The sequence below is a fragment of the Excalfactoria chinensis genome, chromosome 1 (genome assembly GCF_039878825.1).
Source record: "Excalfactoria chinensis isolate bCotChi1 chromosome 1, bCotChi1.hap2, whole genome shotgun sequence".
NCBI classification, from domain to species: Eukaryota; Metazoa; Chordata; class Aves; order Galliformes; family Phasianidae; genus Excalfactoria; species Excalfactoria chinensis.
Window position 1 is genome coordinate 106,646,395 of NC_092825.1, and position 14,965 is coordinate 106,661,359.

A 14,965-nucleotide genomic window follows, 5' to 3' on the forward strand; every position below is an offset into this window, starting at 1 on the left:
GGCGCGGCGGGTTAATGGGGCGGGGGCGCGCGGGGCAGCGCTCCCTCCCTCCCCGCGGCCCTCTGTTACCTGCGGTGCCGCGGGGCCGTGCGAGCGCCGCTTCCCCTCCCCCGCCCCCCCGCTGCGGGCCCGGCCGTGCCGTTGGCTCCGGCGGAAACCTCGCTCCGTGCGTGTGTGCGAGCGAGCGTGGGCGAGCGCGCGTGTGTGTGTGCCTCTAAAATGGCGCGGGCGGCCGGGCGGGGAGATGCCGCGGCGGGTGGGCGGCCGGAGGGGGCCGCGCTGCCGCCGGGGGAAGGGAGGACGGGGAAGCCGGGGTTCGCCGATCCGCGCTCCCCGCCGCCTCCGGAGCGCTGCGGCTGGACGCGCGGGGGACCGCGGGGTGCGCCGGGGCCGGGGGGCGTCGTGGCTGCCGGCGCGCTGCCGCCCCTACGGCGCTGCCGGCACGGCGTCCCCGCTATCCTCGGGAGATCCTCCCCGCGAAGCCGGGGACCCTCAGCCCTGGGCAGCCCCTCCGAGCGGAGCGGGGCTTCCCCGGAGCTCCCTCCCCGCGGGCCGGGGGCGGGCAGGTCCGCCCGAGGGCTCGCAGCCATTTTGCCTCTCCCTTCTTATTGGCCGCCTCCCCGCCCCCTTCCCCGGTCTCTGGGCTTATCATTAATTGAAAACTTTTCTTTTTTTTTCCCTTCTTTTTTTCTTTCCCTTTCCTCCCTTTTTGGCTGTAACCGGCGCCGAGAGCAGCGCGACGATTCGCCTCGCGGCATATGGGAAAGGGGAAAGCGCTGCTGCCGCTCCGGCGCTGCTTGTGCGGGGCCAAGGCGTGACAGACGGCGCGGGGGGGGGGCGGACCGCCCCTCCCTCCCCGGGGCCACCGCGAGAGAGAGAGTGTGTGTATGTATGTGTGTGTGTGTATGTGTGTGTATGTGTGTATGTGTGTGTGTGTGTTGGTGTGGGGGGGAATAGCTCCGCTGGGCCGAAGCCGGGCGCGGCGCGGCGCCCCCCCGGACCGCCCCGTGTTTACCCGGTGGCGAGTCCCGTCCGCCGTCCGCCACGTGATGGTGCGGGGGGAGGGGGTTGCGGCGGAGCCCTCGCATCGGGACCCGCAGAGGAGCCGCGCACGGCTCGAGGTGGATTTCCAATCGGGTTAGCGATCTCGCTGGCGCATTGTGCCGGGCGCTGCGCTTAAATGAAATGCCACACGTCCCGACTAAAGGTCACACTCGTGCTCTAATCCGCGGAGCCGAGCGGCGGCTCTCGAGCCTGCGGCTTCCTCCTCCTCCGGCTCTGGAACTGGTGTGGCCGATGGGGATGCCGCGGGGAGGCTGCAACAAATAGCCGGCGATATTTTGCCTATTTTTACCGTTTATTTTGCAAAAAGCGCAGCCTTTCTCCCCTCCCTCGAGCCACGCAGCCGATGCCAGCTCGCTGCCCGCTGCCGGGGCTCAGCGATAGGGAACTGGAGCTCGAGGAGGCAAGGAACGCAGCGGCTCAGCGTAGCTCTCAGCGGCCGCCCGCATTTAAGCTTATAAATACCGCCCGAGCGCTGCCCTTTAAATCAAACTCCAGATGAGGGCTAATCGAAGGAGATCGCTACTACTCCCCGATTGCTTCTCTCTCCCCACGCCGGGATTTGCGCAAATCTACCGATGATCCTTCCAGCGGCCTGGAACCGAGCGCTGGTGCCGCCCTCGATTGCCGCCCGCTCGCCCCCCCCCCACCCCGTGCCCCCGGCGCAGCCCTCGCTCTCCCCCCTACCCACCCCCCCCAGCCGCAGCGCTGCCGCCGGCCCCGCGGTTGTGCAGTGGAAACTGGCGGGCAGCCAGGCGGGGCTGGAGGTGGAAAGAGGAAAGGCGCCAGAAGGGAACTCGTGCGCCGCTGCGCCGTTCCCCCCGCCCCGCTTCCTGGCTCCCCGACGGCCGTCCTGCCCCCCCCCGACCCCCCCCTCGACGGCCACCCCCCGCTCGGCTCCCGGGGTCGCGAGGAATCGCCTTCCTTCCTTCTCCTGCTGCCGCCCGGCACCGTGTTTTTCTCGTTTCCACGCCAAAGAGCGCGTGAACAAAACTTGGTGCTGCCGCTGGCGTCGACGGCTGCCAAAAGTCTGTTGACGTTGCGAGGGAGACCCGAGCGCTCCCCACTCTAATCCGCCGCCCGAGCAGCGCGGTGTGCCCCCGCCTGCCCCTGCGGTGAGGGGCCGGGCGCTCCCGGCTGGGCTCGGCACGGCGTTGCGTGCAGGTCAGTGCTTGCAGGCGCCGCTCACAGCTGGTTTCACACGGCGGCAGCGCTGCGGAACCGCGTGTGCGCGTCTCGCTCTCCCCCCCAGCCCCCCCGTGCCTCCCTCCGTCGCGCATCACCGCCTATATTTAGCCGCGGAGGGCCCTATCGGGCACGCACCTCCCGGAGGAAATGCCGGTCGCGCTCCGGGGGCTGTGGCGCTCCGGGACGGGCGGTGCACGGCGGGGAGAGGAGGAGGAAGGGGACGGAGGGGGAGGGAGGGAGGGACGGATGCAGGGACGCGGCCTTGCTCTCCCCGCTGCGCACCGCTCTTCCATGCCGTCGGGGTTTCGTAACGGGGCCGCCCTCGCGGAAGACGGATATAAATAGAGGAGCAGTGCCCTTCTCGTAGTACTGCGCGCACTCCCGGAGGGGAGACGACGAAGGGGTGCGACCGGAGGTGCGGCTACAGTGATGGGAGGGCTGGCACTAGCAGACTTCTACCCCATTGCAGTTCGCAGTTGCGGTTCATGGGGTGCTGAGCGCACGTGTGTGCCCGGGGTGGCTTTAGGGGGTGGGGCTGCAGCTGGTGACCCCATGCCCCAAAGGGCTCTGACTCAGGAGACTCCTGTCCTCCAGTGCGGTTCTGTGCTTTGTTAGTTGCTCCGGTGCAGGCACTGCGCCTTATCTCTGCCGTCCGCATCCAGGGAGAAGCCCAGAGCTGGCCCCAAAAGGAGTGGGGTGCGAGGCTCCCAGCGGTGCGGCCACCAGCCGTACGGAAAGCCTTAAATCACTCCAGCCATGCTGCTGCTGCCTCTATTGAAAACATTACGAGCGGCACATCTGGAAACCAGTAAATCTGTCCAGAAACCGTCTTTGCAGTGAAATAACTCCTTCTGAATGATAGCGCGATCTGTAATCTCCGCAGATTTTTGTTTCCTCGCAGCGATTTTTGTGGGCTTCATTATGGAGAGCGAACGGTGCCGGAGAGAGGAGGGTCACGGCGCCGTGCCATTAATATACATTTGTTCCAGACGCGGAGTTCTGCACAAAAGGCCGCTCCGAGGGGAGAGGAAAGTGTTGGGGAGCGAACGCCGCTCGGGCCCTTACATCCCTCCCCACGTGTGCAAAGTATTGTGCTGAGGCGCAATCTGGGATTCTTTCCCCATTAAACGCCAAAGCCGTCATTTGCATATCCCGGAGCCTAACAAAGGAAATGAGTTTGCTGGGGAAGCTGCGTGCGGTGGGAGACGCTACGCGCCGAGCTCCCCGCGGTCAGCCCTGTGCGCGCTGTGCCGCCCGCTCGTGGGCTTCTATTTTTGCGAGAGAGGAAGAGCCGAGGGATATCCTGTGCATTAAGGCTCCCCCTACTTCTTAACCCGGCGTTCAGCAGCGGGATGCGGGCTGAAGCGCAGTCGAAAGCGACGACTCGACCTCCGAAGAGCAATTAAAATCTTGCACCGGAATAAATCATGCGCCGCGCTAATCCTGTTAATAAAACGCAGCTTGTCCTGACACTTCGCTCATGCAGCAAAGCAGGATTTAATGCGAGCGGAGGTGGCGGCAGGAGGGAGAGGCATTCCCTTTGCTGCCGGGTGTGGGGACGTGGCTGCCTCTCGTCCTCTCATCCGCTGTGGCCAGCCCCAGCCTGTTGTGGGGAACCCGCTGCTCAGACCCCACTGAGGTGGGTGTTTGGGTGCCGGTGTGAATCGCAGCATGCTCCGATTGAACGCGCCAGGGAAAGTTTTCTTTGTCGATAGCCCGGAATGGTACTTAATTTTCTGGACGTGCGCTGGGGAAAAGATCCATCTCCTCTGACCTATAAATGCCCTCAATTTGCTCCTTTATTGCAGGGTATCTCCCTTAGCGGTTGGTGGAGGCAGCGCGCTCCCCGCACCAACGCGGCATTCATTATTAATGACCCGGAGGGAGGCCGCCCGCTCCGCTCTGATGTTTGCATTTCCTCCTAGACAAATCTGCTCAACTTTCTTCTTCTTTCCCCCCCCTCCCCTCCCCCCTCTTTTTTTAATAGAATATAAAACCGTGAAGAAAAGCAGTGATTTTTTTAAGAAGACGTCATGCTTTCTGCAACCCCCCTGTATGGCAACGTTCATAGCTGGATGAGCAATGAAAGGGTCCGCATGTGTGGAATTAATGAGGACAGGTAAATATTTAAGCTGCTGCAAGTTGTGCAGCCAAGGCCTCACCGTGTGCTTGCTGCCTCCTGATCAGCTGGGTGCCGGGGGTGGCGGCGATGCGGGCGCTGATGTCTGATGGAAGTGATGTGTGCCTTTAAGTGCTTTGATTGAAGGGAGTTCTTTGGGGTAATGATGAAACTTTCCTTCTGCTGCATGTCAGCGGTTTTTATCCCCGGGATTTGAAATTTGGCACTAAGGTATATTCTTTATCGGTGCTTGCCGTGATAACAAGTCCCAGTGCTGCAGCACTGCTATGGCACAGATGTGCAGCCCCCTCTTTAGCATGGAACAGCTGACAGTCGTATGACATTAGTGTGTGTGTTCTAATTTTCTCCGTTGCAGCATTTATGAGTGGTACCCGGAAAGGGTATGTTTAAAACAGTGTATTTTCTTTGCGGAAATGAAAGAAGTAAGGGGGGACGAATAGGAAACCGTGACAACAATTGTGAGCAATGGAAGAGGCTGCCCTGAGGTGGGATCAGTGTGTTTTGTTCTCAAAAGGTCCTTTCTTGCTAAAGCAGTCACTGTGCGTAGACAGCTAAATACAGTATGGGATAGGGCTGCTGTAGTATACAAGCTTGGGCTGATAGCACGTGGGGTGCTTTCCAGTAACAATCTTCTGTTTTTTAATAGGAAAATCCCAGTTAATGATGGCGATGCACCGAAAAACAGACTGGAGTTGAGGGAAGAAAACCACCTGAATCACAGTGTGGTAAGAAATTATTGCTGTCGCATCTGTCCTCCCCACCTGCCGGTGTTCCCGCATGTTGCATGTGGAGAAGCGACTCAGACACCATTCTGTTGCAGGGGCACGTAGGGATTGTTTCTGTGGAACGGTGCAATGGGACTTTGCTTGTTTATCTCATTAGCCTCCTGGCTCTGACTTTGTGGTGTGTGCTGCTGTATGACTTCATCCTCCTCTCGCTCCGTTATGACTAATGCCACACAGCACACCGCTATGTCTACCACAAACGGTTCATGTAGTCCCTGAGCACCAGAGCTGACGGTCTCCTCCTCTGAGAGCATGTGGGGAGCAGCGAGCAGAGAAGTTCAGCGCCTTGTTGTCAAGCGATGGCTGACCTGGCTCTGCTCTGCGTGCTCAGATGTCTTGCAATCAAGCTGTGGAGGAGGGGGAGCTCCTGGAGGAGGAAGAGAGGAGGAGGAAGGAGGAGGCTTTCCCTCCTGCTCTCCCTGAGCTCTGCTCTCCACGCTCCCAGCCTCAACCTCAGTTGGCAGGGCTGGAGGCTGGGAGCTGCTGTCCGCCATGCACTGGCTCTGGGCACATTTGGGCTTTTTGAGCTCTGGATCCTCAAGCTTAGTTTCTGATCAGTGCATTGGAGATGTAGAGGGATCTTTATTGATGTTCGTAGCGGTCTGTTTTGTTCCATAGCTTCTTGTATAATTCAGCGTGGCCATCCTCTGTGTGTTTTCAGTATGTGCTTGCCTTGGTGGTGGTTCTCTTCAAAATGATCGTGTATCTGCAGTTTGTGCGGTAGCCTTTTTTATCAGAGCGCACAGGTAACCTGTTTCTTCTTCTGTGAAGGTGGATGCAACTACGGCCCATCGCATTGACAGTCTGGCAGCTCTGAGCATGGACAGGTCTGGACTTATGCGAGAAGGACTCAGGGTCCCTAGTAGCATTGTCTATTCCAGCTTGTGTGGACTTGGCTCTGAAAAGTCGCGGGATGCTACAGGTTCTATAGCTGGTCTCGGATTTACTCCTGAAAGAAATCCAGAGATACAGTTTAAGTCTAATGCTCCCGAGGCAGTAGAAAACGCAGCTGTCTCTGGAAAAGGCCCAAATGGCTTCAGCGCTATCTACAAAACGCCCCCTGGAATACAAAAAAATTCAGTCCCGACAGGAGAAACGCTGGGCTTGGACCGAGCCGCGAGTGACAAGCAGAGCCCTCTGGGCGTCAATGGTGCTAGCTACCTACGGCTCCCCTGGGTGAACCCCTACATGGAGGGCGCGACGCCCACCATTTACCCTTTTCTTGACTCACCAAATAAGTATTCGTTGAACATGTACAAGGCGTTGCTACCTCAGCAATCCACCTACAGCTTGCCACAGCACCTGGCCTACTCGCCCGTCTGCACCAACGGCGAGCGATTCCTCTATCTGCCCCCCTCCCACTACGTTACCCCCCACATCCCCTCCTCGCTCGCCTCACCCATGAGGATCTCAGCTGCCTCAGCGTCCCCAGCCATCCCACCCTTGGTGCACTGTCCAGACAAGGGTCTCTCGTGGAAGATGGGAGTCAGCCCTGGCGCGCCGGTCGAGACACATGCCTACCCGCACCTGCCGAACAGCAAGCAGCCCCGCGTCCCCGCTGCCAAGCCGGCACCCAGTGGCCTGGCACCTGACCCTGCGCTTCTGCTGCCACACTCGCCCCGGCCATCTCCTCGCCTCCCGCTGCCCGCCCAGGTGGGTGATGCCTACGCCGAGTTCCACAAACACTTCCCCAGCATCGCCACATCGCCCTCCTCCTCTGTCCCACTCCCCAAGCCCTACCTGAACGTGGGTGGTGACTTCCCACCTGCTCGGCTGCCCAATGGCAAGCTGCCCAAGGCGGGTGAGGCTGCTGAAGGGCCAGCACAGGCAGTGCCCCATGCCAGGAAGGCCAGCCATGAGAGGAAGGACAGCCGCTCGCCCCCGCTGCTTGAGAAGCAGGCCCCGGCCAAGGACGTTGCTGACAAGCCCCTGGACCTATCAGCAAAGGTTGTTGATGCTGAAGGTGCCGGAAAAGTGGAGCATGTGAAAAAAATGCCACCGACGGTACTGGTGCATGGCCGGGCAGGAGGCGGGCCGCTGCTGCCGGGGGATGATGCCCAGAAGGAGACCCTTTCCCCTGGGACCTGTCCCATCTACCGGCCTGAGATCATCAGCACGGCACCTTCTTCTTGGATTGTCCCTGGCCCTGGCCCTGGTGAGGAGAGCAGCAAGAGTGTCACGCTGAAGAACAAGGCGCTGGACTGGGTGATCCCGCAGCAACGGAGCTCCTCCTGCCCCAGGATGGGTGGCACGGAGGCAGCGGTGGGCAGCGTGTCAGGGACGGTGCCTGCAGGGGGACGGCCAGCTTCGGCCTCACCAGCTCCCAACGCCAACACAGACTGCGCCAAGGTGGCCAGGAGCGGTGCGGAGAGCGCAGCCTCAGTCATCCAGCATGTCGGGCAGCCCCTGGCCGCCTCGGCCAAGCACAGCAATAAGGTGACCAAGCCCTGCGGCCAGGAAGCTGGCTTCAAAGCCACCGAGAGCGCCCTGGCTTCCAGCCCCATCTTCCTGCCACCCAACGAGGCATTCCGCTCACCACATCTGCCCTACCCCAGGAGTTACCTCCCGTACCCTGTCCCGGAGGGCCTGGCCATCAGCCCTCTGTCCCTGCACGGCAAGGGGCATGTCTACCCACACCCTGTCCTGCTGCCCAATGGTAGCCTCTACCCTGGCCACCTGGCTCCCAAGCCTGGCCTCCCGTACAGCCTCCCAGCCGGCCGCAGTGAGTTCATGACCTACCAGGACGCGTTGGGCATGGGGATGGTGCACCCCATGTTGTTGCAGCACTCTGCGCTGGAGATGGGCAAGGAGGAGAAGGCAGAGCGGAGGTCGCGGTCCCATGAGCGGGCACGCTATGAGGACCCTTCGCTGCGTGGCAGGCTTCCTGAGCTGCTGGAGGCAGGTGGCAAGGTGCACTATGAGGTTGCATCTGGTGATAAGATGGTGAAGTTACACCAGGCCTCTAGCCACAGCAAAAGCTCCTCCAAAAGCGACAAGAATCTCTTCCCAGAGCTCCTGCGGGATGAGCAGGACTCTAAAAGCGAGGCAAACTTAGCAAAAGCCGGCTTTGCTGCTGAGAGTGGTGGTCAGGCTAATGACCCAACTAAGCACAAGGCAGAGCAGGCATCTCAGCACAGAGATTTTATTGAGTTTGGAAGGAACAGTGATCTACACGACAACTATAATTTTAAGCAAGCCCCAAGCTCGGCATTGTTTGGTTTGAGGAAAGAAGACCTATCTGCTGTCCAAGGCAAAGAGAGAATGGCCCTCCAGCCTGCGCCTGCATTCCTGGAGGCTGCCCATGAGACCGATGGCCCCACGCTGACTTTTGGCAAAGTGCAGGATGATGCCAAGCAGTTCTGCTTGGGCACCACGCAGCCCAGCCTCGAAACCAACCAGACCTATACCAAAGATGGACCTGATGACGCAGACTCTGCTGATGGCAAAATATTGAAACCCAAGCCGTCTAAACTGGCAAAACGCATCGCGAACTCTGCTGGTTATGTAGGTGACCGGTTCAAATGCGTGACGACCGAGCTGTACGCGGACTCGAGTCAGCTCAGCCGGGAGCAGCGGGCACTACAGGTGAGTTCCGCGGTGCGATGTGCGGCGCTTGCCATTATTTCTTTGCAGTAAGTCGCAGTCAAGTATTACAGTTGGTATCAGCAGCGCAGGTGGGGAAATACAGGGATTCTTTCACTAGGGCGTGCTTGTCAGGAATGGTTTTATGTAGCGCAAGAAGCCTGTTAATTAAAGCAAGGTTGCGTAAAGAATAGCATGTATGACTTTCATGTATGTATGCACGAGTAAGTTTTAAAGGGCTCTTAATAAGATCTGCTAGAAATGTTAATGTATGTATGAAATGTGTTTGCAGTTGCGGAGGGGAGTCGAGCAGGAATGCAGTGCATGCTATGGCAGTGCTAGCGGTGGCTGTAATCTCTGCCTTGGCCGGCAGTGCCAGCTAGCAAAGTGTGTCCCAAGTTGTGATTAGTATGCCAGGCGTGCCGTGCGGTGCGGAGGAGAGCGGCCATGGAGGAGTGGGGCTTGCGCTACGGTTCCACCATGCGAGCGAGTAGTCAGGAGTAGGGGCAGCACCGAGGCTGATGCTGAGGGATGGCAGAGAGATACTGTGTAGGAATAGCCTTAAGGTATTTTACTTTTAATGAACGGATGAGTTAAGCCAAATTGTTTTGCATTGTTAAGAAAAGAAGTGGTTGATGCTTATAAAAATGGATGAAATTATCTAAATGATCCATTGAGTGCCCATTTTAATTACATAGATGGAAGGATTACAAGAGGACAGTATTTTATGTCTACCTGCTGCTTACTGTGAGGTCAGTTCTTCAAATTTTTATTACTAGACTCTTACATAAACCTTTGAGTTAAATTTCATTTCCAAATACACAAAGGGAAGTTTGTGGGCCATGGTCGTCTTTATTCATTGTACAGTTTCGTGTTGTTGTTTTTTTTTTTTCCCCTTTTTCAATTTCTTTTTGTTTTTGTCTCCTTTTACCTCCGAATTCGATTGTTTTTGTTTTATATACAGTATACATTTATATATATGTATATATATATGTATCTGCATACATATACGCTTACCTAAGAAAGAATTGTGTGGCTGTTTGCGTATCAATGCTAGAACACTGTTTGACAAGTCAGGTGCTTGAAACTCTTAACGCTAACTGTCTGGCTCAGCTTTTTCTTTGGAAATGCTTTCATAGAAGGTAAGGTAAATGAAGGCGCTTTTATCGCAATACTTTTTTTTTCTTATCAATTCTCTTTTTAGCGTGCAATGATGCGCTTCTCAGAGTTGGAGATGAAAGAGAGAGAAGGCCAAACAGCTACCAAAGACTCAGAGGTCTGCAGATTCAGCCAGGCAGACTGGGAAAACTTGAAAGGAAGCGGTGAAAAGAAGCCAAAGCCTGTCGCTCTGGAAGATGCCATTGCTGACCAAAATGACAGTGACAGATGTAAGCACGTTTTGATGGCTTTCGGAAGTGCGTCTGTGCGTCTGTGCCGCAGCAGCTCGGGCAGAACTGGCGTGGGGTGATCTCTGTGTCTTACCGCATCGCTGCTCGGTGTAGGGCATGTGCGAGTTGTACAGATCCCGTGGCTCTGTCTGGCCCTGGGGGTGTGCGGTGCTGGGGATTGAGTGCTGGAGGCGGGGAAGCATCAAGTAAATAGCTGGTGTTGGCTTTTTTTGCGTGATGCGGGCAAAATCGTTTCTTATTTTGGGAACTGTTGGTAAGCATCTGGCTTCCATCAGTTTCCAAATTGGTTTTCTTTTACGAAGTAATTAAGGAAAGGATTGGTTCCCCCTGCTGCTACTTTGTTTTTAACTGCTCCAAGAAAAAAAAAACAACACCAAAAAACAAAAAAAGAACAACAACAAAAAAAACCTGCACTGAAAGCATCGCTAAACAAGGGGAAGCACAGTGCCAGGCTTTGTGGTGCCTGTGTTGGTGTGTGCATTGGTGGGTGTGTGTTGGGCAGCCTGAGGGCTGTGTGCTCTGCCATGGGTAGGAATGCACGAGTAAAGCCAGTAGGAAATGTATTTGGGCAATTTAATAACTTTGAATTATTGTTCTGGTCTTTGTTTAATGCTTTTGGCAGACAGCACACTGGTCAATCGTGCTTGCTCCGTTACTCACCTAAATCAAGTTATTGTGGCATTGCTGCTGTGAAATAGCAGTGTGAATGAGGGTCGGCCTGGCCAGGTGGCAAGTGGGGGGTGGTCTGAGTGTTAAGAGTGGAGCAGCGTCAGGTTGGGGAGGAGGCTGAGCTGCGGGGCTGGGCAGGATTTCCCTCATCACAGTGCGCTGTGGTGGCTGTGGGAAGGAAGGGCAGCACCCAGCTAGCGCTCCCCCGATTGGATCCAGAAGGAAAGGACGCACAGTATGCTGCCTGCCCCCCCATGCTGCCCTCACCAAAGGCCAGTGTTGCAGTACGTCCTTAAATCTATCACTCGCGGAGGTCTCCCGTTCCCGAGTCTGCTGGCTGCAGCGCGTCTGAGGCAGAAGTGTGCTCAGTCTTGTTTTAGTTCGTTCCTCCCTGCTGCTGATGTGCTTGGGTTAGGGGGGAATTTTGGAGTTTGGCTGAAGCTCTAAGCCCCTAACATCAGAGCTCCTCTCCAGCATGCCTTGTCTGTGCTACTGACAGTGTTTACAGGCGCACATTCAGCCCTCAGTACGTTTTTTATCGTGGTGTTTCACCTCCTGCCCCTGGGGACAGCAGCAGATAAATCAGGAGGCCCCCGGCTGCCTGTGGCTCGGCTCGCCTCAAGCTGCAGCTCCCAGCACACCAGCGCTCGAGCAGGACCACGCACACCACACTCTTTTGCTTGTAGCCTGAGATCAGGGAGAAATGCCGCTTGCTTCCTGCTTACTCCAGTTCCTAATCACGCCGTCGTGTTTGGCGTGAAAGCTTGCTAATGTGCCTGCGGCGCGGGGCTGGCTCGCTGCTGCCGGTGCAACAACAGCAGGCTGGGTAACGCAGCAGGCGATGCTCGGAGAGGCACCCGGTGGGATGCAGGCTCTTCTGTTAAGGCACCCTCGGGGATGGTTGTTTTGCTTAGGTGTGCAGCATGCACACTGACTTATTTTTGAGGCAAATGAAGGCAATACCTGATTCCTTCAACTTTTACTCTGACTTGGCAGCACTGAGCTTTGCAGCACTGCCTCACCGTGCTGTGCCAGAGGTTCGTGCCTGATTTTAGGCAGGCAGCGTGCTGCCCCAGTAAGAGGAAATCTAAGCTGAGGAAATCTAAACACCTCTAACTCGAGGTGCTTTGATTCTCTCCCATCTTGTTCAGGTTTTCCTGGGCATTACGAGAACAGCAGTGAAGCTGCTTTGTTGCCAAGGTGACTTGTAAATGTTGCTGAGGCAATGCTTCTTCGGTGCATTTCCATAGCACAAACACGATAAATTATAGGATGCATATGTCATGAGTCAGAGAATTGTTTGGAGATCAAGTGATTTAAGCTATTGGCATGGACACGCGCATCAATACGGGCATGTGATGATCGCATGTTGGCGCGCAGCACAGCTCTCGGAGTGATGCTGAAAATCATACCGGAGTGTGGAAGATTGAATGCATTCCGCAAGCCATGAATTTCCTCATCGGGGAGCATAATTACCCGCTCATCTCATTTTATAGCAGGAAGATGCTGCCCATTTAGTCCTTAACAGGGAAGAACAGGACCTGATAGGTTAAAAACCTGTTTTTGAGGCTTGAGGAAAAAGTTGAAGCAGTTTCTGTGCATGAAAGTGAAAGCTGCAGTTGGCTGATGGGCAGCATCGGAGTGAGGTACCACTGTGCATGTGGCACAGAAACCTTCTGCTCATCTGTTCTGCTGGGCTGTGAGTACACCTGGGCAAATGGGAGGTTGCAGAAGTAAGCGTGTCCCGTGCCCTGCGCAGTTATTGCCTTCACATGATACAAACAAGGAGGAAAAATGTCTGTGCAAGGAGACGGTGGTAGCTTGTTTGTTGGGGCAGGAGGAGAGATGCTTGGAGAAAAAAGACACAGAACCAGCTGGGTTTCCTCTGACCTGTGTGATGCTCTGGATTTGGTGCTGAAGGTGACTTTCTGACTGTGTCATGATCTGGGTGCTGGGTTGTAGCACTTGGGCTGTCATTACGGCACTGGTACGCATAAAGGCTGCCTTGCCTAAGTGAATGCAGCGCGAGGTAGCTGCGGGGAAGAGGAAACGCCGTTTTGAGCTGCCATGTTATTTGAACAAAAGAACTGCAGCTCAAACACACGATGCGTTTCCTTGTTTGCATTGCATGGGAGGCCCTGGTCTCAAACAGCTGACGGCAACAGGAAGGTGGAAAAAAAACAAAGGAAAGTTTGTGCGTGGTTTTTCTTTTTTTTTTGCTATGCGTGTGGAACTGCTTCTCGTGAGCCTGTGTACTGAGATGTGGCTCTGGGCAGAAGCCAGGTGTGAAGGAACCCCCTCGTCAGTAGTGTCATAGGAGCAGCCATGGTTTGAGGTGTTGGTGTTGATTCTCGCGGTGCGGTGAGTTGCGATGCTTGAGGGCTGAGGCAGGGACACGTTTGAGAGTTTAATCTCCTTGCTCATAGAGGTGTGTTGCTATGAGAACTCAGCATTTATCCTCTGTTTCTGGCTACCTTTTTGCTGGTTGAATAACGAGGATAGGAAGGCTCAAAGCATGCTGTTGTTTTCCACCTAGGGCAGAGAAAAGGATGTTGTACTCTTAGAATCATTAAGGCTGGAAAAGATCTCTAAGACCATCTTGTCTAAGTGTCAGCCCATCACATTACGCCCACTGCCCACATCCCTCAGTGCCACATCCACACGGTTCTTGAACACCTTCTCTCCTGAGAAAAAATTCTCCCTGGTGCCCAACCTGAATGCTGGGAGGCAGATTAAAGGAACAAAGGCGAACAACTTCTCCTTGTCGTTGTTGGGCATGTAAGTGCTGCCAGACCTCCTGTTGGCTTGGTGCTCACTGTGCTCCTCACAGGCTGCAGGAACCCACTTGACAGGGAGCTTGGATGAGTCCTGTGCAGCATTGCAGCACCGCTCAGCTCTGTGGGGCAGTTATGCAACACGGATTAGTGAGCACAGGGGCCTGGCTGTGTCACTGCTCCACAGCCTGACAGCAGTGCCGCTGGGGGAGAGCCGTCAGCCAGCATGGATGGGGTGTCCCTGCTCTCTGCCTTGTGTCTCGGCACTGCCTCCCCGTGCCAGGCCCCCCCTCCCCTCCTCCAGCAGGGAAGGAATTAATACGGAGGCGGTCGCCTGCGGTGGCAGCGGGCTGGAATTAGATCGCTGCTTCCTGCGAGGCCGAAGATTAAGAGCGACCAAAGCCTCCGCAGGCTGCTGCTGCCTGTGACCCTGTGAGGGCTGCTCTGGGAGGTGCTTGCCAGCTTCTTCCCAAATGCGTCCTTGTGTTGGGGGATGCGGGGTGGCCAGATAGCAGAGCAGCTTGAACATCCCAACACGTGCCTGGAAAAAGTCAACTTGCTCTGTGATTTTTCTTGGCCAAATATCTACTGCTGTTTTATACACGGCCCTGCAGGCGTCAAGCAACGCTGAGGTGTCTCCTGGTGCCTGCAAACTGCTGGGTGGTGCTTGGAGCCTTTTCCAAGTTTCAATGAAGAAAAATCTCATTAGGGAGGGGTCGTTGCTTTTTTCCCCTCACCTGCCCTTTCTGTATTTGAAGGATGCGGTGAAAGCGGTGGGTGTAGACAGAGCTGCAGGAAGTTACAGCTCTGCAGATAAGGAGGGGTGCGCTCGGGCTGCATGGGGGGCTGTGGGTGCCTGGGGAAAGGCCTGGGACCCAAACATCTGTTTAAAATCACTCTGTCCTTAAATTTTGGGGGAGAGAACCACGCACAGCAAGTACAGCAGAACAGTGTCTCTGTATTGCTTTGCCAGGCCACATCCTAGCACACTTTTCTATCCTCACCTGGTCTGGAAATCTTCCGAGTGCATTTTGTTGTTTTTTTTTTTTTTAAAGGAAATGATAAGGATCGTGTCTTTCTGATTGCTTTATGTGAGGAAGCCTTTTTATAACCTTGGATTCAAGTAGTGCTTTTTGCAAAATACCATCGCTATTCTTAGTGGTATTCCCGTGCCTGAGTGTGCGTGTGCCGTTTCCCACTTACATCTCCAGAAGAAGGGACAAATGCTTTTAAGCCAGAATCTGCATTTCGATGAGCAAAGTTAGTGAACAGTTACGAATTAGTGGGAAAATGATGCATTATTATAATCGGAGAGTATTTTTGAAAAGAAATTGCAAAGTGTAGCTTGGGTTATTA

General features: G+C 55.6%; 1 protein-coding gene across 9 annotated transcripts in view; it reads left to right on the forward strand.

The window, feature by feature from the left end:
* The window catches only part of BCOR (BCL6 corepressor), a 58,080-nt gene that overhangs the window by 25,460 nt on the left and 17,655 nt on the right, over nucleotides 1-14,965 (forward strand). For 7 of the 9 annotated variants that reach the window (XM_072349296.1, XM_072349314.1, XM_072349280.1 and 4 more), the window contains 5 exons: nucleotides 4,238-4,369; nucleotides 5,037-5,115; nucleotides 5,947-8,760; nucleotides 9,456-9,509; nucleotides 9,962-10,145. In XM_072349296.1, the coding sequence (XP_072205397.1) occupies nucleotides 4,284-4,369; nucleotides 5,037-5,115; nucleotides 5,947-8,760; nucleotides 9,456-9,509; nucleotides 9,962-10,145 (3,217 nt within the window). In that variant the 5' untranslated portion in view covers nucleotides 4,238-4,283. The remainder of the gene's footprint in view (nucleotides 1-4,237; nucleotides 4,370-5,036; nucleotides 5,116-5,946; nucleotides 8,761-9,455; nucleotides 9,510-9,961; nucleotides 10,146-14,965) is intronic. The other 2 variants (XM_072349322.1, XM_072349336.1) reach the window with 1 other exon arrangement.